Source organism: Tachyglossus aculeatus, chromosome X4, assembly GCF_015852505.1.
Source record: "Tachyglossus aculeatus isolate mTacAcu1 chromosome X4, mTacAcu1.pri, whole genome shotgun sequence".
Lineage (NCBI taxonomy): Eukaryota > Metazoa > Chordata > Mammalia > Monotremata > Tachyglossidae > Tachyglossus > Tachyglossus aculeatus.
In genome coordinates, this window is record NC_052098.1 from 50,088,576 (window position 1) to 50,111,504 (window position 22,929).

The 22,929-nt window shown below is 46.2% G+C and overlaps 1 protein-coding gene across 4 annotated transcripts; it reads right to left on the minus strand.

Annotated features, from left to right (window-relative positions):
• Nucleotides 1-4,938: 4,938 nt before the first annotated feature.
• On the minus strand, nt 4,939-21,209 carry LOC119948116 (nucleolar protein dao-5-like). Of its 4 annotated transcripts, none has more exons than XM_038770008.1 (11): nt 21,186-21,209; nt 17,200-17,412; nt 15,949-16,203; nt 15,195-15,302; nt 14,280-14,531; nt 11,936-12,184; nt 10,999-11,118; nt 9,262-9,510; nt 6,869-7,095; nt 6,002-6,096; nt 4,939-5,160 (listed from the first exon to the last, which is right to left on the minus strand). In XM_038770008.1, the coding sequence occupies exons 2-11, from the start codon at nt 17,377-17,379 to the stop codon at nt 5,111-5,113; spliced, it is 1,785 nt and encodes a 594-aa protein (XP_038625936.1). In that variant the 5' UTR covers nt 17,380-17,412; nt 21,186-21,209; the 3' UTR covers nt 4,939-5,110. The 4 variants fall into 4 exon arrangements, with proteins under 4 accessions (XP_038625936.1, XP_038625934.1, XP_038625935.1 ...); XM_038770006.1 differs by lacking the exon at nt 21,186-21,209 and adding an exon at nt 20,691-20,796; XM_038770007.1 differs by lacking the exon at nt 21,186-21,209 and adding an exon at nt 19,802-19,863.
• Between the last annotated feature and the right edge of the window lie 1,720 nt (nt 21,210-22,929).

Consider the following 22,929-nt stretch of genomic DNA (forward strand, 5'->3'; position numbering starts at 1 on the left):
AAGGCAGAGAGTGTGTGCTCTGGGGAGGCTGAGAAGTAGAGAGCTTGTGCCACGGGAGAGGAGCGGCAGAGACAGGACCACGACACGGAGGTGTGAGCCCGTTGAGACAGTTAAGGGCACAGTGGCATCATGCCCTTTAGGGTGGGATAGGAACCCCAAAGTTTTGTATTGACTTTCAAGTATCAATTAATGAATGACCGAGTGAATCACTGCTATTTACCCCCTTCTCCTCACCCCCTTCTCCTCAACACGCTATCCAACTTTGGCTTCACAGACTCCGTCTTCTCCTGGTTCTCCTCTAATCTCTCCAGTCGTTCATGCTCAGTCTCTTTTGCAGGCTCCTCCTCCCCCTGCCATTCCCTTACTGTAGGGGTTCCTCAAGGTTCAGTTCTTGGTCCCCTTCTGTTCTCGATCTACACTCACTCCCTTGGTGACCTCATTTGCTCCCACGGCTTCAACTATCATCTCTACGCTGATGACACCCAAATCTACATCTTGGTCCCTGCTCTCTCTCCCTCCCTCCAGGTTCGCATCTACTCCTGACTTCAGGACATCTCCATCTGGAAGTCTGGGCCGCCACCTAAAACTCAACATATCCAAGACTGAACTCTTTGTCTTCCCTCCCAAACCCTGCCCTCTCCCTGACTTTCCCATCACTGTTGACAGCACTACCATCCTTCCTGTCTCACAAGCCCGCAACCTTGGTGTCATCCTCGACTCCGCTCTCTCGTTCACCCCTCACATCCAAGCCATCACCAAAACCTGCCAGTCTCACCTCCGCAACGTTGCCAAGATCTGCCCTTTCCTCACCATCCAAACCGCTACCCTGTTCGTTCAAGCTCTCATCCTATCCCGTCTGGATTACTGTATCAGCTTCCTCTCCGATCTCCCATCCTCCTGTCCCTCCCCTCTTCAATCCATACTTCACGCCGCTGCCTGGATTGTCCTTGTCCAGAAACGCTCTGGGCATGTTACTCCCCTCCTCAAAAATCTCCAGTGGCTACCAATCAACCTACGCATCAGGCAGAAACTCCTCACCCTCGGCTTCAAGGCTCTCTATCACCTTGCCCCCTCCTACCTCACCTCCCTTTTCTCCTTCTACAGCCCAGCCTGCACCCTCCGCTCCTCGGCCGCTAACCTCCTCACTGTGCCTTGTTCTCGCCTGTCCCGCTGTCGACTCCCAGCCCACGTCATCTCCCTGGCCTGGAATGCCCTCCCTCTGCACATCCGCCAAGCTAGCTCTCTTCCTCCCTTCAAGGCCCTACTGAGAGCTCACCTCCTCCAGGAGGCCTTCCCAGACTGAGCCTCCTCTCTCCCTCCTCCCCATCCCCCCCACCTTACCTCCTTCCCCTCCCCACAGCACCTGTATATATGTATGTATGTTTGTATGTATTTATTACTCTATTTTATTAGTACATATTTATTCTATTTTGTTAATATGTTTTGTTTTGTTCTCTGTCTCCCCCTTCTGGACTGTGAGCCCACTGTTGGGTAGGGACTTTCTCTATATGTTGCCAACTTGTACTTCCCAAGTGCTTAGTACAGTGCTCTGCATACAGTAAGCGCTCAATAAATATGATTGAATGAATGAATGAATTTACCTAGCGCTCCCTTTATGCAGGTCGCTGTACTAAACACTTAGGTGGTGTGCTCACAGCAGCTGAGAGAGGATGGCTCCCCATGGTTCCTCCCAGGCCTGACCCAAGGAACCACAGCTGGAGTTTGCAGTAGGATGCAGCTGGAGGACTCAAGGGACTCGGCCAGGACGAGGCATCGTGTGTAAGGTTCTGGCCGGGGCCCAAATCTCTCAGGAAGCCTCGTGGGGGGTGAGGCCTAAGCCAGGCCAGTTGTTACCGGGCTTAGTTCTCATGCTTCAGGATCTGGGGGAGGAATGCAGGGAGGTTGCTGGGGCCAGAGAGGAAACAGAGAGTCTCAAGCACCCTGTCGGTAACCAGTTCATCTTCAGTTTTGCCTCACAATGTCAGGCAGGAAGCATCAGTGAGGGATTCCCCCCTCCCGCTTATGGAGGCCTCTGGCCAGTGTGGTGAGCCGTGGGATCACCTGAAGCTCCAAGGCTCCAAGGACACGGGGGTGGACAGAGGATGGCGGTGGACAGGAAGCAGTCCTGAAGGTCCAACTGGGGAGGGGGAAGCCTGCCTCAACCAACACTGAAATCTCACTCTTCAACCACAACCTCCTCACCTGCTTTCTCTCCCATGCACACCCTCCCCACTAAACTGTCCTGTGACCCAACAAAGACTTCTTATCTCTCATGACCCCCTCCGATTACCCAGTCATTCTGCCCCATTTAGTCTCCATACCCAGCCTACCTTCACCTAGTTGAAAGGGCAAGCGGTCCAGAAGTCAGGAGACCTGGCTTCAATCCCAGCTCAGCAACTGTCCTGCTGTTTGACTTTGGGCAGGTCACTTAACTTCTTTTGCTTCAGTTTCCTCATCTGTAAAATGAGGATTCAGTGTCTGTTCTCCCTTCTACTTAAATTGAGAGCCCCATGTGGGACAGGAACTCTAACTCTCCTAAGTAACTTTTTTTTTAATGGTATTTATTAAGTGCTTACTATGCATCAAGCATTGTTCTAAGCACTGGGATGGATACAAATTAAGCAGGTTGGACCCAGTCCCTGTCCCATATGGGGCTCACAGTCTAAGTAGGAGAGAGAATAGGTATTGAAACCCCACTCTGCAGTTAAGGAAACTGAGGCACAGAGAAGTTAAGTGAATTCCCCAAGTCCCACAACAGGCAAGTAGTGGAGCTCGGCTTAGAACTTAGAATTTAGGTTTTCTGACTCTGAGGCCCATGTTTTATCCACTAAGCCACTGTTGCTTGAATCTACCCCAGCGCTGAGAGCAGTGTTTAACACATTGCAAGTCAATCAATCAATCAATCATATTTATTGAGTGCTTACTGTGTGCAGAGCACTGTACTAAGCGCTTGGGAAGTACAAGTTGGCAACACATAGAGACAGTCCCTACCCAACAGTGAGCTCACAGTAAGTACCACCTTTTAAATTATTATTACTACTGCTTTTATTATTAAATCCACACTTTCAACACCACCCTTTCCACTGAACATGACTCCTTCAGTGCCCACCAACCTGGGACTTCCGTTCTGAGATTTTTTCTCATATCAGAGCTGAGTTGCGACCATTTCCAGCTTATTTACAGCACTTCATGCAGTAGGTGCTCAGTGGATTCTGCTGAAGTTAGCACATCAGAGCAGGGAGAATATGCTTCTGGAATGTGTTCCTCAACTGCACCCATAATAGTGTTATCCTTTACTTCTTGGACGTGGTCATCCTATGTGCATACAGTATCTAGCTCAGGGTCAGGTGAGGGCTGAGGTAGGCCCCGGGAAGCAGAAGGGCAACGTGGCTCAGTGGAAAGAGCACAGGCTTTGGAGTCAGAGGTCATAGGTTCAAATCCCGGCTCCACCTCAGCTGTGTGACTTTGGGCAAGTCACTTAACTTCTCTGGGCCTCAGTTACCTCATCTGTAAAATGGGGATTAAGACTGTGAGCCCCACGTGGAACAATCTGATCACCTTGTATCCCCCCCAGCGCTTAGAACAGTGCTTTGCATATAGTAAGTGCTTAATAACTGCCATCATTATTATATTATCCACCAGCCAGGGTTCACTCCCTCTCCCCCCTCTCAAGACCATACAAGGAAGTACCTGTGCATGACCTTCCCTTCCCTTGTCAGGAGGCAACCTAGGAGTACAAGGATGGAACTGGGAGCCAGGAAACCGGGGCTCTTAGGCCATAGGCCTGCCGTATGCCCCGGGTGAGTTGCTTAGCCTTTCTGTGCCTTGTTTTCCTCATCTATAGAAAATTGGGTGAAGGGTCCTGCACTTCCTTCTACTTAGATTGTGAGCTCCCCTCTGTGGGACATGGATGGTGCCCGATCTGATTATCTTGTATCTATCCCCAGTGTTGGCACAGTGCTTTGGGACAGAGTAAGCATTTAATGTACCACTTTCATTACTATTGCTTTTTCAAGACTAGAATAGCAAGTACAGAGGTCAGGAGAAGAGAGCAAGGGCAGTTCAGGATCAGGCACAGTGAGCCCCACTAAACATGGTGTAATGGATATAATAGGGGCCTGGGAGTCAGAAGGTCATGGGTTCTAATCCTGAATCCACCTCTTGTCTGCAGCATGACCTTGGGCAAGTCACCACCCTTCTCTGTGCCTCAGTTACCTCATCTGTAAAATGGGGATTGAGACTGTGAGCCCTACATGGGACAAGGACCACGTTCAGCCCAATTTGCTTTTATCCACCTCAGCGCTTAGTACCATGCTTGGCACATAGTAAGTGCTCAATACATCCTATCACTGTTATTATTACTGTTATTATAACAGACCAGGGCAAATGCCTGATAAACCTCTCAGAGTACAGTGAAATTCTCATCCAGATCTGTAGAAACTCAGAAAGTTTCTCAGGCACGTCAACAAGAACCTTCCCGATGTGAACCAATGGCTGGACTGAAATGGTGGGACTTGTAGCAAAGATGGAGCCCTAGCTGAAATGCCTGGGTAACTGCAAAGCACTGCAGTTTAGTGCTTGGGAGATTACTTACAGTTGCTAGACTAATTTTTGCCAACAGGGAGCCTACAATCTAGTGAGGGGACAGACAGGAAAATAATCAGTCGATCGATTGATCGTATTCATTGAGCGCTTACCATGTGCAGACAACTGTACTAAGCACATGGGAGAGTACAACATGACAATTTAATAGGCATATTCCCTGCCCACAGCAATCTTAGTGTCAAGAGTCTAAATTACATATAGGGGAAGTTACAGAGCAGAAGACTATGTTACACGAGTGCTGTCAGGTGAGAATCAAAGTGCTAATCACGCATCTTCATGACCAGAAGACATGGGTTCTTTCAAAATGATGTATTTTATAATTTAATCAATGAATGATAATTATTTAACAAGTAAATGCCAAGTCAACTGTTCTAACAACAAACTAGAGAACTCCAATTGGCACAGTGAATGAGGAAAAAGGTACACAACATTGTCTTTTAACTGGGTCAGAGTAGATTGCTTCACTTTGCAGCTTCACAAGGCAGCTTCAGGAGCAAGAGAGGTCTCAACCTGAAGTAATCACTTTTTCATCTCTCTCCAGCATCTTTATCACTTCTGTGAATAAAAGAGACTCTGGCTACTGCGGAATAACAAAGCAAGGCATAGGAAAGAGAAAACAGAGAAGCGGTGTTTCCTAGTGGATAGAGCATGGGCCTGGGAGTCAGATGGACCTGGGTTCTAATTCTGGGTCTGCCTCACTTGTCTGCTGTGTGAATCTGGGAAAGTCACTTAGCTTCTCTGGGCTTCAGTTCCCTCATCTGTAAACTCGAGATTGATACTGTGAGCCCTATGTGGGACATGGACTGTGTCCAACCTGATTAGCTCATACCTACCCCGGGGCTTAGTGCAGTGCCTGGTGCATAGTACGCACTTACCAAACACCATTAAAAATTTTAGAATAAGCTACAAAAAAAGATAGGACTGGGAAACACGGTGCTACCTGACGTCTCAGAGTCTGCTGACCCTATGCTGATTTGTTAACCAGAATAATGGACTGGACCTTTGAGCGCTCAAATTTTGAAAGGAATTCTTTCCAGGAGAAACTCACTACAGTATTTTTTATAAAAAGCAGACAAAATATGCCGCCACATCCAGTCCAACCAGAGAGAGGTGCCTGGAGGTGGGGTTTGTTTTTGAGGGAAACATTTAGAACAATGGCAGCCAAGACTGAGGAGCAAGAGGAAGCCTAGGACAAGGGAAGCAATGTAACACCATGGATCTTGTCGCTAAGCCTAGTTCTGCCCCAGAGCTGAAAACCAGTCACTTCCACTTCCAGACTACAGTCTTTCGTTTCTTGCTTCCATTTTTTGCTATCTGCTCATTTTTATTTCTGGTCTAACTAGACATTAAGAGAAGGAGGGAAATGAATACTTGAACCAAAGAAAAAATGTTTTACCTTCAGAGTCCAGGAAATTTTTTATATTGAAAAAATTTTTATCCTTCAGCCGAGTAGAAATGAAATCCTGACTGATGACATGAAGAGGTACGTGTCTGGGAGGAGAAACAAACAAATGCATTGATACTGTAGCTCTTAGCAGTTTCTTCTTCCAGTTATATATTTTGACTCCTACACCTGCTGGGCTGTCAACACTATAGAGTATGATCACTGCATACCACTATTATAAAACTGAATTTTAACCAGGTGATACAAATGGACAAGAACAGTGTGGCCTAGTGCAAAAAGCATGAGCCTGGGAATCAGAGAACCCAGGTTCTGCTCCCAGCTCCTCCACTAGCCTGATGTGTGATCTTGGGCAAGTCACTTAACTTCTCTGTGTCTCAACTTCCTCACCTGTAAAGTGGGGATTCAATACCTGTTTTCCCTCCTACTTAGACTGGGAACCCCATGCGGGACAGGGACTGGGTGCCACTTGATTAACTTGTATCTACCCCAGCACGTACTGCTTGACACATAGAAAGTTCTTAACAAATACCATAATCATAATCAACATAACACTGCCCACAAAAGCCACTTCTCGGAAGTGTTTAATTTTGAAGTTGCTTTTAAAATAGCACAGCCAGAGTCTCTGTTACAATTCTCACAGCTCATCGATACTCCTGTCTTCCAAAAGAGAGGCCCAAACCTCTCTGTTGCCCTTAAGTTCTGAAATATGAACTTGTGACTCAGTATGAAAAGGGCTCAAAGTGAAAAAAGGAGAAAAAGAAAACCACAGTTCTTTTCCCAGTGAAGTTAGAATACCATCTCCATGGTATGGAATATCTTGTGTGGTTTAAAGAAATTCTGGTGGCATGGAAATCTTACCTTATGTTTCGTAAAGTATGGAAACCAGTTCTGAATTTGAAATGGTCAGAGGCCGCACAGTCCTCGATCAGCTTCCTTCCCACGGCCTGCATATGCTTGAGGAGCTCTACATGCTCTTTGGTTAGCGCCTCAACACCACTGATGGATTCCTTCGCTAAAACTAGCCAGTGGTTTGGGATTGGGGCATAGTTATCCTTAATGACCAACACCTTCTCATCGCTGTATATCTAGCAGAGGGGAAAGGAAGAAAGGAAGGGGAACAGGATGGAGAATAGCGTTTATGCCCTCGGGAAGGGTGTGATTAAGGGGGACTTAGGATCCCATGCTTCTCCAACGGGACGGGGGGCCACCGCTGAAATTGGAAAAAAGGAGACTCGGCGGAAATGGACAGTGAAACATCTGGAGTGTGTTCCTGAGACAGGAAAGAATATTAGTAGGACGTAGAGTGGATTGTAGAATATGAATTCATTGATGACCTTATTCACGATGAAGGTGACAAGGAACCTGTGGGGTGTGGAGAGAAAAATTAAGGCTGTCATTTGGTATGTTCTTTATCATTTGACTATCAAGGATGACATTCATCTTATGGTTCCTCCAAGGGTCTTGCTGCCACTGTTGGGGACAATGTACTGGACTGGAGGAACCATGTATTGGCCCTAGTATTGGAATTCTCATGTTCTTATGTAAAAAAATGAAACAAAAAACAAATAAAGCATTGCATATGACCTACCGTATTTAGTCATATAACTTCCGCCCCGTTCCCCGCCCTGAACTTTGAGGAAGAAATGGAGGAATATTTCTGTAGATGGCGGTAGTGACACGGGCTGGGGCAGGAAGAGGAGAAGGGTCAGAATGAGCTCCAGCCAAGGACCCAGCTCCAGCCTGCTCATGCCACAGGGAGGGTTCATCTTTGAAATGTGAGCTGTGGGGTAGTGAGAGAACCAAAATGCAAAGAGCCATGGATAAGGGAGACTCACAGCAACTAAGGAGAAGTTTCCTCTTCACACAGGGAGCACTCCGAGGGAGGAAGAGGAAAAGAGAGGAGGTGGCTACCGTAATTCATTGTACACAGCACTAGAAGTACAAGAAGCAGTCCCAAGTGCCCCTTTCCCTTCTTTTTCTGTTCCTCCTCCTTTTCGTTCTTCTCTTTTCTCTGAGTCCCCTTATTACTTTTAATTCTTTACACGATGAGCCCTCCACGGTTTTGGGGTTTCAAATATTATGCAAAAAAGGGGCAATTATGGAAATAGATACCATAGGTTATGGTCTACAAGCAATCTAGGTCCACCCATTTAAGCTGTCTTCTACTCTAGCCCACTTTTGAATTTATGATGGGAAGAACCAGGTCCACTAAGAGGGCAATTGGTTAAGGTGGGGGATTTGTTTTTGACTGCACGGTAAATCTGTCAGAGGAGAATAGCAGTCTTCATTCAGGCGTGCCATTTCCAGATAATTTTCAGGATCCCATCAATAAATTAATCTATTTTTAATTGTGTGCACTGGGCGGATGATTAAAAATGAAATCAGTGCATTAAACAAAGAACTTCTGGGACCGGTTACTCTGTGCTTGACGTGGAACTAGCTGAGCAGAACTCTTAATGACCACTGGTCTTTCTCTAGAAGATTATTGGGAAAAGGGATGAATTTCTGTCGTGACCTAACAATCCAATGCGAAAATTCACCTTCCTCCAGAATATACAGCACAGAGGATGGACCACAGAGGAAAATTTCACTCCGGATGATTTTCTCACCCAGTTCAATTTAAATGTAGAAGTTGTGGCTGTGGAGGAATGGCTGCTTTAATAAGAAAGGAAAAAAAATGACTGAAATCTAAGTGTAATAATCAGACCTGTTTTCCTGGGTCCTTCATATAAATCACCAGCCCTTGATTCAGATCTCCAAAAGAATTCTGAAGGATAAACAATTTCTTTAAGACAGTTCTCTGGGAACTAAAATGAACAATAACCCAGTGATTCCTTAAGCAGCATAGTATTTACAACATTCCAATCTTGCATCATTCCACCTATCATTTTTTTCAGGTCCTAAGACTTTCCAATTAGTGATTCACCCAAAAGGAAGCAAAAGGAATTTCTACGAATGATATCACTGTTCATCCAATCCACAAAGTTTAGCAGTGCAATAATATGAAGACACTTATCAGATGAGGTCAGTCATAAAATGACATATCAACGAATGAGATTGACAGAGTAACCTGAAAAATGTGGATCGCTGATTATAGTCTTGAAATTTTAACCAGTGGCAAATGCCCTAATTTTAGTACACATCACCACGTTGGATCTTGAGATACCTGTGGAGCACTTAAAAGGATGAAAATAAAGAGCATTCACCAAGATGACCTACTTGTTCCAAACGACTCACATCTCACGACTTACCTCTTCCCTGGACAACTCTTCCAGAGAAGGAGTTAAGGCAATGGTATGGCTTCCCTGTTTCGGCTGGAAACTGGAAAAGTTCTTCAGTAGATTGGTTGGCTCGGTACCTGCACTTTTATCTTTCCTTGCACCTTCTTTTTCTTTTTTGTTCCCGTCATTCGACATCAATTCACCTAACTTTCCCTTCCCTGCTTGGAGGTCAGGGGCCTTGTGAGCCATCACACGTTTCTTCGGAGCCTTATCTTCCTCCTGGTGGGGACAGAACACAGGGCTGGATGGACCATCCACTACCCCCTAATGCTAGCATTTCTCAAGCTCTGAGAAAGGACACTTCCCTCGTCCAAAACTTCATGATGTTCACCAAGCCACTGAGGCTCTCAAAATCAAGGCACCTCTCCTCTACTCTAATCCACTGCCAAACCCTCAAGGGGATGGAGCTGAGGCCATTATAAGGGCAACTTGCTTCACGGGGTACTTGGTGCTTGAATCACCAGATTTTGCCAAAGGAGGAAAGACAGCCACCAGCCAGGAATTCCATTTCCTGAGATTTTTGAATCGGTAAACTGATTCAATTTTAATTGGGTGCACAGGTTGTACCATGCAAAATTCAGTACACTGAAATTGAGTATGTTAAGTGAAAGACCTTCTATCTGGGTTACTTGACACTTAGCACAGAACCAGCAAAATACTTCTTTTCAGATCCTGAATATAGAGCATCAAACTCAGACCTCTATGTCTAAAAGATTTCTGTAGGGTAAATTGTTTTCCAAAAGATAAGATTTGACACCTGTAGACTTAACTCTTTGAAGGAACAGATTCCATGTGACAGAACTGGGGCAATAGATGTGCTAGCACTGCTTACCTGGGAATTCAAAATGTCATTTTGTAGATCTGTCTAGTACACATGTATAATTTTATCATCTTTACTTGGCCTACCTCTTTTCTCAAAAGCAGTGTCATCGGGCTGCTCTGAAATTATCTACTTCTTCACTGCTTGGAGGTCAGGTGTCATGCCAACCATCACACATTTCATCCAAGTGTTCTGTTGCCTCAGAGGGGACAGAACACTGGGCTGGATAGACCAATGGGTGCCTCAAATAATGACATCTCTCATGTTCTTACTGACTGACTGAAAGGAAACTCCGCTCACATGAAATACGTTATGTTCCATAAGCGACCGAGGCTCACATATTCAAGCCATCCTCTCCTGTATTACATGAGACATTCAAACCCATGATTGGGTGGAACCAGGGCCATTGAAAAGGCAATTCACCATGCTGGGGATTTGGAGCGTGAACGTCCTGGTTTGGTTAATCTGCCAAAGGAGGAATGACGGCCCCCAGCCAAGAATGCCATTTTACAGAGAACTTTAGAGACAACCCCTTCCCCCCCGAATCAAATGATTCATTTTTAATTGTGGTGCCAAGGTGTAGCACTAAAAAATTAAATGCAGTAAGTGAAGAACCTTTCACACACAACTAGCCAAAGACTTTTCTTGATCCAGCACTGAGGTTTTCAACCTTCAACTTCAAGGTCCAAAAGGTTTCCCAAGGGAAATTCTTTTATTTATTTATTTTTAAACAGCATTCAACACGCACACTCACTTTTGTGGAAGTAGAGGCTCCATGTGACCGTGTGGAGGCAGTGGAGCTGCTATCATTGTTTGGCTGGGAACTGCAAATGCCCTTCACTAGGATTGGTCGGTTTTTTGGTTACCTTTTTATCGCCTTTACTTGCCTTTTCTTTTTCCTTTCTCTTCTTGACGTTTGTCATCAATTCACATAACTTCGTCTTCATTGCCTGGAGGTCAGGGGTCTTGCGAGCCACCGAGCTTTTCTTTGTAACCTTGTCTTGCTCCTGATAGGGACGGAACACTAGGCTGGATGGACCACCCGCTACCCCCAATACTAGCATTTCTCAAGCTCTTAGATGAAAGGACACTTCCCTCACTCCAACTTCATTATGTTCACTAAGTCACTGAGGCTCACATGTTCAAGGCATCCTCTCCTCAACTCCAACCCACAGTCAAATCCTCAGTGGGATGGAGCCAGGGTCATTAAAAGGACAACAGCTTTTCTGGGGACTTTGTGCTTGAATAGCCAGGTTTGGTCAAACTGAACCATGACCTCCAGCCAGGAATGCCATTTCCTGAGAATTTAAAGGGTCCCCTTAATCCAATGATTTATTTTTAATTGTAGGCACAGGGTGTACCATTAAAAAAATTGCTGAATTAAGTGAAGGACCTTCAGGCTGGGTTACTTGATTCTTAACACAAAACAAAGTAGAATATGTCTTTCGTGCTTCTGAATGTAATAATAATGATGGCATTTATTAAGCGCTTACTATGTGCAAAGCACTGTTCTAAGCGGTGGGGAGGTTACACGGTGATCAGGTTGTCCCACGGGGGGCTCACAGTCTTCATCCCCATTTTACAGATGAGGTAACTGAGGCACAGAGAAGTTAAGTGACTCGCCCAAAGTCACACAGCTGACAATTGGCTAGAGCTGGGATACGAACCCATGACCTCTGACCCCAAAGCCCGCGCTCTTTCCACTGAGCCATGCTGCTTCCCCAATGTCCTAATGTAGGACATGAACCCTTGACCTCACTGTTCAAAAGATTTCTGTAGGGAAACATTTTTATAAAAGACAGCACTCAACCTCCATAGACTCACCTTTTTGGAGCTACAGGCTCCACTTGATGGAGTTGAGTCACTGGAAGTACTTCCTTTATTTGGCTGGGAACTAGCAATGTCCTTCAGTAGACGAATCGACTCTGTAGTTACACTTTCATCATCTTTCGTTTTCCCTTCTCTTTCCTTTTTGTTCCCGAGGTTTGTCCCCAATTTATTTAACTTCTCCACTGCTTGGGGATCAGCAGTCTTGCGACCCATCACGCGTTTCTTGGGAGCCTCCTCTCGCTTCTGATGGGGAAAGAACACTGGGCTGGATGGACCATCAGCTACCCCCCAAAACAGCGTTTCCCAAGCTCTTGGAACAATCAATCCATAAATCAATCATATTTATTGAACGTTTTCTGTGTGCAGAGTACAGTATAACAGAGCTGATGGACACGTTCCCTGCCTTCAATGAGGTTACAGTCTACTTGACCTAGTGGATAGAGCATGGCCCTGAGAGTCATAAGGACTTGGAGTCTAATCCCAGTTCTGCCACATGTCTGCTGTGTGACCTTGGGCAAGTCACTTCACTTCTCTGTGTCTCAGTTACCTCACCTGTAAAATGGGGGTTAAGACTGTGAGTCCTATGTGGGACAGGGACTGTGTCTAACTCGATTAGCTGGTGTCTACCCCAGCACTTAAAACAGTGCTTTACATATAGTAAGTGCTTAATAGATAACATTATTGTTATTATTAATAATAATTTTTACTATACTACTACTACTAATAATAACAATAATGGTATTTGTTAAGCACTTGTTATGTGCCAGGCACTGTTCTAAGCTCTGGGGTAGATACAAGATAATTGGGTTGGACACAGTCCCTGTCCTACACAGGGCTCACAGTCTTAATCCCCACTTTACAGATGAGGGAACTGAGGCACAGGGAAGTGAAATGACTTGCCCGAGGTCACAGAGCAGACAAGTGGCGGAGCCGGGATTAGAACCCATGACCTTCCGACTCCCAAGCCCGTGCTCTATCCACTAGGCCATGCTGCTTCCTTATGAAAAGAAGTGTCACTTAAAGAAACTAATTTATGTTCTGCATGCAACTGAGTCTCACACATTAGAGTTGTCTTCTCCTCTACTCCAATCGACTCTCTAACCCTCAAAGGGAAGGAGTCGGGGAAATTAATAGGGCAACTCGTTTCACCAGGGACTTTGTGCATGAACATTCAGATTCCACAAATCTGCCAAAGAAGCAATGACAGCCCAGAGCCGGGAATGCACCTTACAGAGAATTTTGAGGGTCCAACCAACAAAATCCCATATTTTTAATTGTGGGCAAAGGGTGTACTATAAAAAAAAATCAAGGTATTTAGTGAAGAACTTTCTGCTCAGGACACTCACTGCTTAACATACAACTAGCTGGAGGCATTTTTGGATCCTGCAGTTAGGTCTTCAACCCTCAACCTCTATTTCCAACAAATTTCTGAAGAATAAACAATCTTTTAAAAGACAGCCTTCCACACCCATAGACCTGCTTCTTTGGAGTCACAGACTCCATGTGGCAGAGCTGAGGCAGTGAATTTGCTAGCAGTCCTCGGCAGATGACTTCAAAGGGCCTACTAATAAGATGTTCTTTTCCAAATTGATAAATTCCCACAGGTTCACTTACAACACAGCTTTCCTTATACACATAGTAACTCCACCTATTTAACCTTTTCTTCTTGCCCACTTGGAGGTCACGGCTCTTGTCAACCAGAACCCATCTCCTCCTTGTGTCCTGTTGCCAATTGTGGAGACAGAATACTGACACGGACGGGCTGTTCTTTGGCCCCAGTAATGGCATACCTCATACCCATATAATAATAAGAATAATCAAGATGATCATCAACATCACAATAATCCAAATGGTGATAATAATTGGAGGGTCCTTGATGTAAAATGTTTCATGTAAAATATGCCAGAGATTGGACCATTTAAAATCCATGCATTGAATAAAGCCCCCTTTTGCGGGGTTACTCGATGCTTTGCACACAACCAGCAGAACACGTTTTTTGGATCCTACATGTAAGTAGATCTTGAACCCCCACTCCAATGCTCAAAAGATTTCTGAAGGGTCAACAAGTGTTTAAAAGTCAGTACTTGGGAAACCCAAGTGAATAAATCAGTGAAATCCCTACAGTGTTCCAGTCTTACATCACTTCACAATAATTGGTTTGGAGGTCCTGCCCCAAGTAGCCTGACAAATATAGAGCTCTTGCTGTTTGCGAAAATATCGACCCCTGAGACGATTTCACGGCTATACCCACCAATTCCTGAAAGAAATGCCAATGAAAAGAATGTGTGCTCATCCCACTGACCTTCTCACTGTAAAGTGCTCACATTTCTACACTCACCTCTTGGCTGGAAGTACCTGCCTGTGTCAGCGTTGAGGAAGAGGAACCGCTGGCACTGGTTGGCTTAGCTTCCGGAGTGCCCTCTGGAAAAGCCATGTTCTTCGTTTTCACCATTTTTGCTGCTGTACTCTCCGTGCCACTTTTCTCAGATTTACCGCCCCACGGCCTCTTTCCTCTGATCTTCTTCTTGTCCCCATGGTGGTCAGGGCTCTTGCCAACCAGCATCCGGTTCTTCTCAGGGTCCTGTTGCCACTGTGAGAGACAGAACCCTGCATTGGATAGAGCATTGAGTGGCCCCAGCAATGGCTTTTCTCAGGTTCTTTTGGAAACGAAAACTTGCCTCACACCAACCAGGTTAGGTTGTAAAAGGAAACCGAAGCTCACAAATTAGAGCCGTCCTCTCCTCTCTCCTCTCTAATGGGCTGGGTGCTGGGAAATTTAAAGGGCAACTCCCTTCACCGGGGACTTTGTGCATGAACATCCGGATACCGCAAATCTGCCAAAGGGGCATTGACAACCCAGAGCCAGAAATGCACCTTAAGGAGAATTTGGAGGGTCCCACCATTAAAATCATGCATTTTTAATTGTGTACAAAGGGTGGACCATAAAAAAACCCCAAACAAACAATGCATTTAATGAAAGCCTTCTGAATGAGATACTCGCTGCTTAATATACAACTAGCCGGAGGCATTCTCGGAGCCAGCATTTGGGTCCTCAACCCTCAACCTCAATTTCCACAAGCCTTCTGAAGAATAAAAAAGTCTTTTAAAAGACAGCCACCAACATTCATAGACTCACCTCTTTGGAGTCATAGCCTCCATGTGACCGATTTGGGGCAGTGAATTTGCTCGCAGTGCTAGGCTGATGACTCAAGACATTCTTCTTCGTAGTGATAATTCCCACAGGTTCACTTACCTCGTTGCTTTCCTTATAAGTCTTGTAGCTCAACTTATTTAAATTTATCTTCTTGCCCACTTGGAAGTGAGGGCTCTTCTTAGCCTGCACACAGTTCAGCAAAGGGTCCTGTTGCCAATTGTGGAGAAAGAATACCGATACAGACGGACTATTCGTTGATTCCAGTAAATGGCATATATCACGCTCTCATAGAATAATAAGAATACTGATGATCATCATCAACAGCAGAATAATAATGGTTATAGTGATAATAATCAGAGGGTCCCCGATGTAAAGTGCTTTATATAAATTATGCCCAGGGATTGGACCATTTAAAATCCAAGAATTGGGTAAAGCACATTTTGCAGGGTGCTTTGCTGTGCTTTGCACTCAACCAGCTGAACGCTTTTTTTGATCCTGCATATACGTCCATCAACCGCTGATTCCAAGGCTCAAAAGATTTCTGAAGGGTCAACAAGTTTTTAGAATTTGGCATTGGGGGAACCCGTGTGAATAAATCAGTGATTCATTAATTAGTGAAATCCCTACAATGTTCCAATCTTGCATTGTATCAGAATAACTGGCTTGGGGGTCCTGCCCAAAGCAGCCTGATAAACACAGAACATTTGCTGTTTGTATCAACCCCTAGGACAATTTCACAACTAGACTCAACAATTCAAGAAAAAATGTCAATGAAAAGAAAGTGCCCTCACCACAGTGACCTTTTTTCTTTCTTTTTTTTAAGTATACACTGCTTTAAAACCTCTACACTCACCTCTTTGTTGCTAGAAGTGGCTGGCTCTTTCAGAGCAGAGGCAGTGGAAATGCTGGCACTAGTGGACGTAGTTTCCGGAGTGCCCTCTGGAAAAGTCATCTGCTCCTTTTTTATCATTTTTGCCGCTCTACTCTCCAGATCACTTGTCTTGGATTTACCATTCCCTGGTCTCAGTTCCTCGATCTCCTTCTGGGCCGCCTGGAGGTTAGGTCCCTTGTCAACCATCATCGGGTTGCTCTGATGGTTCTGCGGCTCCTGCCGGAGACAGAACCATGGGTCGGACGGAGCATTCGTCATCCCGAATGATGGCATTCCTAATGCTCTCACGGAAAAAAAACTAGCCCCATACCACACTCGAAGAGCAACTGAGGCACATACATTCAAGCCATTCTCTACTCCAACACAATTTCGAATCCACTATGGGATGGAGCCAGTGCCATTAAATCGGCAACCGGTCTAGCTGGGGAATTTGTGCTTGAGCAAACGGGTGAACAAAAGCTGCAGGAAATCTGTTGAAGGAGGAACGACAGCCCCCACCCAAGGATTGCAATTTACAGAAAAGTTTGAGTCCTTCAAATAAAATGCTTTATTGTAAATTGTGTGAACAGGGTGGGACATTCGAAAAATTCACTGCATTAAGTGAAGAATCTTTTGTAGAGGCTATTCTACACTTTGTACACAACTAGGTGAGCCCTTCTTTAGATCCTACCTAAAGGTCGCCAACTCTCAACTTCAATGCCCCAAAAGTTTCTGAAGAATAAACTGCTATTTTAAGGACTACAACTAGGGAACCCAAGTGAATTATAATCTCCTCAGTCTTTAATCAGTATAATTCATATACTATTCCATCGTTTCACGATAATCGGTTCTGGGGAGTCTGAGATCTTCTGATTCTTGATTCATGCAAATGGAGATAAAAACAATTTGGACTAATTACCTCCCTCCTCGATAAACCTAATGGTTTAGCAGAGCAAGCACACCAAGAATTTATCATAAGAGGGCATTCTGAAAAAACACCTTCACAAAACAGATACCCAAATTAACCTGATGACTATTTAGCTTTTACTGTCCACAGGAAATTTTAACACTGGGACAGTATCCGACTGGGGGAGGGGGGCCTCTCCACTGTTATCTTTTGCATTTCCTGCAGAGGACTTACCTCAACAATTCAAAAGAAAAATACGCTGAAAAGTAAATGGTATTCACCACATCAACCTTCTTGCTCTCAACCACCAACACCTAGAGACTCACCTGTTTGGAGGAAGAATCCCCACGTGTCACAGTTGAGGCAGTAGAAGCGCCAGTGGGGCTTGGTGAACGATCCTCCTTGCCCTCCGGCAAGGTGACCTGCTCCTTTTCCATCGTTTTGTCAGCTTCGTTTGCCCTATCTCTTGTCCTGGAGTTTCTGCCCATAATGATTTCTCTCTTCATTACTGCATGGAGTTCCCAGCTCTCGGTTTCCTTCTGAAATTGAACAGTGTAAGAGTCCCGGCTGTTCACCAGGTAAAATATCTGCTCGGGCTTCAGCCTCCTTTGTCGGAAGGAAAAACATTAGACGCTCCATAAGCTGTTTGTGGAGCTTCTGGGTGGCCCACTGCCTGCGCAGCCCCAACTCTGCCCTGTGATGAAGTATTTTTTTCCCCAGCTAAACAATGAGCTTTGAGTCCCAGAGAAAAGCTGAAATTTCACATCTTGCCCCTGGTGATCTTCCATTAAAGAGACGAGAGGACTTCTACACGGATGGTGCCTGAAACTGTAACTCCGGCCGCATCCCCTCATCCAACTTAAAATCTGCCATATTTCCTCTGGCCTCCAGGAAATCTCCACTTGGATACCCCACCAGCCCTAACACATCTAAAACTGAGCTCATCTGCCATTCTACACCCACTTGTCTTCCTAGTAACTTTCCCCTCACTGTCGAGGACACCACCCTCCTCCCTGTCTCAGAAGCACACGGCAATCTTGGTGTCGACTCCTCACTTTCTTTCAAAACTCATATGCAAACTACTACGTGCAACTGGTGGGAGGGGTGGGGAGGGGCGTGAGAGGGGTGTTTGTTCCGAAGTGAGTTCCCAAGTGCTTAGGAAGTGCTGAAGTGACCGTGGGGGAGGGGAGAAAAGGGGTGGGGAGGGGAGAGATGAGTCAGGGAAGGCCAGATGGATGAAATGTGATTTCAGAAGAACCTTGAAAATGGGGAGAGCAGGCTGCACCGAATGGGAGTGGGGAGGGAGTTTCAGGCGAAAGAAAAGGGTGAGAGCAAGAGGGTGGAGGCAAGAGATGAAAATGAGGTACGGGGAATAGGTTGGCTTGAGTGTGGCCAAGGGTGAGCTGGGGTGCAGTGGGAGGGGTGTGAGGATTAGTAGTGGGGTGAGAGACGATTAAGTGCTTTAAAGTCAATGGCCAAGAGTTTCCGCTTGATGCGGAGAGGGATGGGTAACCATTAGAGCTGTTCACAAGGTCTGGGGACAAGTGCTCAGAAAGAGGTTTTAGAAAAAAAGATGTGGGCAGCAGAGTGAAGTACGGACTGGAATGGGGAGAGCTTCAGTCCATATTTCCCCACTCCTCAAGAACCTCCGGTGGTTGCCCATCCACCTCTGCATCAAACTGAAACTCCTTCCATTGGCTTTAAAGCACTTTATCACCTTGCCCCTTCCTAACCCACCTCGCTGCTTTTCTACTACGACCCTGCCCGCACATTTCGCTCCTCTAGCAACAACCTACTCCCTGTACCTCGATTTCATCTATCTCACCACCCCACTCCCGCCCATGTCCTCCCTCTTCATATCCGACAAAATTACTCTCCCCACCTTCAAAGCCTTAGTAAGCCCAAAGCCCTCATTTCCTTTTCTCCCACTCCCTTCTGCATCACCCTGCTTTGCACTCTTTATTCACCCTCCCACCCCGCCTCAGCCCCACAGCACCTGTGTACATATCCGTAATTTATTTATTTATTCATTTTAAAGCCTGTCTCCCCATCTAGGCTGTAAGCTCACTGTGGGCAGGGAATGTTTCCGTTATATTGTACTCTCCCAAGCGCTTAGTTCGGTGCTCTGCACACAGTAAACTCTCAATAAATACGATTGACTGATTGAAAGGGGAAAACTGGAGAAGAGCAGATTATCTGAATAAACAACCGCAATTCCGTGACCCTCTGAGGAGGACACTTCTGTAGAAACATAACTTGTTACCCTGCGTGGAGCTGCGTATTGCATTTGCAGGCTAAAGAACACAGAAATACTCCATGCCCACATCACCATCCCTTATGCATTTAAAGCATATCCATTTGAAAAATGATTTACTTCTTTAGATGCTAAGAACTTTATTTCCAGGTATGTTCATGCACCAGGCTCTGTAACAGTCGTATTTAATAATTGCTTACTGTATGCAAAGCCCTGGGAGAAAATACACCTTGCAAGAAAAATGTCCCTTAGTGGGACAAAAAAAAGGACGGAATAATTAACTCATTAAAACAAGCCCCCTTGTCCACCTTTCATACTGCTTAAATTAGATCTTGAAGTTTCAAAATATTGCAATGGGGTGGGGGAATCACACACCCACACAAACGTTCGTTTTGATTTGCTTTTTCAAATATTCTTTTCCCCATATTTTGCATCTACCGTCTCCATCTGTGGCAGGAGAAGGGTATAAATCCAGTAAGCCATGGGGCCTCGGTCGAGCCAGACCTGATCCCGACCAGAATCCCGCTTTTCAGTACCAGGCACGAGACAGCCATTTACGGCAATGCTCTCTCATTGCTACACATCTCAGTGGGAGAGGTCGGGGGAGGAAAGAGGTTTATGAACACCCTCCCCTCCCACGGATATCGGACGGCCGAGAATTTACTCTTTCAAACCTTCAGTTGATCAGCGTCGACCCACCGCCCCGGGCCCAACCTGTCTGCAAGAATTGCGCGGAAGGGCCTGTTCTCCCTCTGGACGAACGCACTCAAGCTGAGAGGTGCAGAAAAGTTGCACACGTCTCCCCGCCTTGCTAGAAAGGACAAGGCGTGGCAGCGGTTGATTTTCCAGAAAGTGCGAAACCGTTCAGCCCCGCGGGGCGGGGTGGAAAACACTCTACGCATTCAACCACGAATTCAAAGCACAGCTGCGCTGAAGGGCGAATCCTTCACTTTTTGGTCCTAATCAACATAACCCAGTGCCTCTCTTACTGACTAGCGGATTAAAAAGAGACGGCATAAGCCCTAGCCATGGGCCAATCATCATCAATCGTATTTATTGAGCGCTTACTGTGTGCAGAGCACTATACTAAGCGCTTGGGAAGTACAAATTGGCAACATATAGAGACAGTCCCTACCCAACAGTGGGCTCACAGTCTAAATCAATCGTCAGTACGGTAAAAGGGAAAAAAAAATCTTCCGTCTTCTCGTCACTGAGTGCGTTTTCACTGGGACGGGAGCCGTCGGGAAAATGATGGCGGCCGTTGGTTTGGCAAGACACACAGCCCTTTCAAGGGCGCCTCACTTTAGGTGTCCCTTCTCGAAGAATCTACCGAGCCCGAGGAATAAATGCCTATTTTGGGCGGATAGGAATTCGAGGGATCGGGGCACCCTCCGGTTACCCGGCCCGAAACGGTTTTCCTTTCGGCAGCCTCGGCCCCCCCAGGGCCGGGATCCTCCCCCCGCCCCCCGCCCCAAGTCCGGGACCCAGGAGTCCCACCCTCGGCCGCTCCGCTCTGCCCGGGTCCCTCAAAGGGACCCCGAGGTCGGGCCAAGTGGCTTTTACCTGAAGGGAACGAAGCCGCCAGGGACGGGCCTGCTCCCTGAGAGCCCCACTGAGCGCTCCGATCCGGGAGGTAGCCTCCGCTCGCCGACAACCGTCGGCCTCCGGAAGCGCGCGCCTCTCCTCCGCTCGTTGGGCGGGAAAGGCACGAAACGGAGAGGCGCGTGGCGGCTCGAGGCCAACGCTCAGCCCTCGGGGGCCGGTTTGTACCACCAGGGGAGAGGGAAGGGGGTGTCCTGTGTGGGAACACCCTCTGTCCCGCTACCGGATGGCTTCCCGCCCGGGGGCTGACAGCAGGACCCCGGATGCCACGGTTCGTGGTCGGCTCCTCGGTCCGCAGATGGAGTGTCCAGTCTAGCTGAACGATGTTTTCAAAAGTCACCCCCACCCCGCCACCCCTTCCCTCTCGTCCAAGTTCCCGCACCCGAAAATGTACCAAGGACTGCTGCACAGGAGCAAATATGCCCAGGAACGGTACCCGTCACCATGCCCTCTTACCGTATTGAATCCTGTTAGGGGAAATATGATTCTGCCCTTCCCGCGTCGACCAACCCTTGAAGCAGACACTAATCATTTGTTGCTGGGTAGATTTCCCTCCCCCTTTAGGCCCTAGCTCAGAGTCCCCCAACTTGCCTTCCCCCTCCTCGGGGGGGCCTGCCCCTCTACACAGCCCCACCCCCACCCACAGCCACACCTTTCTGTGCCCAGTGCTTGAAGCCAACAGAGGTGAAGAAGCAAAACTTGCATTCAAGATGGAGCACATATGGAAAAAAAGGAAGTTGAACAATTGAACAACTAAGCCCCCTTTTTTCTCTCCTCCTCCCCACCCCCCCAACCTACCTCCTTCCCCTCCCCACAGCACCTGTATATATGTTTGTGCAGATTTATTACTCTATTTATTTTACTTGTACATATTTACTATTCTATTTATTTTGTTAATAATGTGCATCTAGCTTTATTTTCATTTATTCTGATGACCGGACACCTGTCCACTTGTTTTGTTTTGTTGTCTGTCTCCCCCTTCTAGACTGTGAGCCCATTGTTGGGTAGAGACCGTCTCTATATGTTGCCAACTTGTACTTCCCAAGTGCTTAGTACAGTGCTCTGCACACAGTAAGTGCTCAATAAATATGATTGAATGAATGAATGAATGAATTGGACCAGAAGCTTCCCTGGATTCTATCAGGCATGTTTCCTTTTGGACCGGCGCCAATACCCCCACTTTCCATTCCTCTTGTGGGCTTGAGCTGAAATGTTAAAATTTAGAGGCAGGCTCGGTGTCTTCTCCAGGAACATGGTGTCCTTAATAACAGGTTCAGTTCCAGCAATGCTAGCGCACAGTACTGTGCAGCCACCATGTTGTATAATGGTCTCCCTCTGGGACGTTTGAGGGGAAGCCGAATGAGGCCGGGAAAGGAACTTCATGAATATAAGGACCATTTCTGGGGGGGCGACTCAAAATTGATCAGGGAAGAAGCAAGGGGCGGGGCCCCTGGGGACAGCGTTGAAATGAGAATTGAAAAGGCAGAGGGCTGTCCCGTGCTTTTTCCACTAGGCCCCTCTGAGAAAGGATGAGACAGAAGACAGAGAAAGAAGGAAAAAATAAACATTTGAGTGAAAGAGCAAACCCAAATGGGTGTTTTTTTCTCTACTAATTTTTTGAAACTTCGAGTTATCCTGGTCAAATTTATGCAGCATGAAATTTTCAATGGAATCAAATTCAGGGAGGAGGGTATAACATGTTTGCTTTGAAAGGGATATCCACATTAATTTTATTTAATGAGTTATTCCTTCGATTCATTTTTGTCACACTAAGAAATATTTGTTTTCAGTCAACCAATCAATCAATGGCATTTATTGAGTGCTTACTGTGTGCAGAGTACTGTAGTAAATGCTTGGGAGAGTACTGTATAACAGAATTGGTTGACATGTTCCCTGCCCACTTGGTTACAAATCAAAGTGCAGGGTGATGCAGAAGGGTGAAGGGAGTAGGGGAAATGAAGACTTCATCAGAGAAGGCCTCTTGGAGGAGATGGGAATTTTAATAGGACTTTAAAGATAATAATAATAATAATAATAATGATGGCATTTATTAAGTGCTTACTATGTGCAAAGCACTGTTCTAAGCGCTGGGGAGGTTACAAGGTGATCAGGTGATCACGGGGTGCTCACAGTCTTAATCCCCATTTTACAGATGAGGTCACTGAGGCACAGAGAAGTTAAGTGACTTGCCCAAAGTCAC

Coding starts and splice junctions, on each gene's coding strand:
- LOC119948116 (XM_038770008.1), bottom strand. CDS start 17,379: ATGAAGAGAGAAATCATTATGGGCAGAAACTCCAGGACAAGAGATAGG. Junction 11,119..11,935: donor GAGCCTGTAGCTCCAAAAAG/GTGAGTCTATGG, acceptor CGTCCCTATCAG/GAGCAAGACAAGGTTACAAA. Junction 7,096..9,261: donor AAGAGTTGTCCAGGGAAGAG/GTAAGTCGTGAG, acceptor CCCCTCTGCTAG/ATATACAGCGATGAGAAGGT.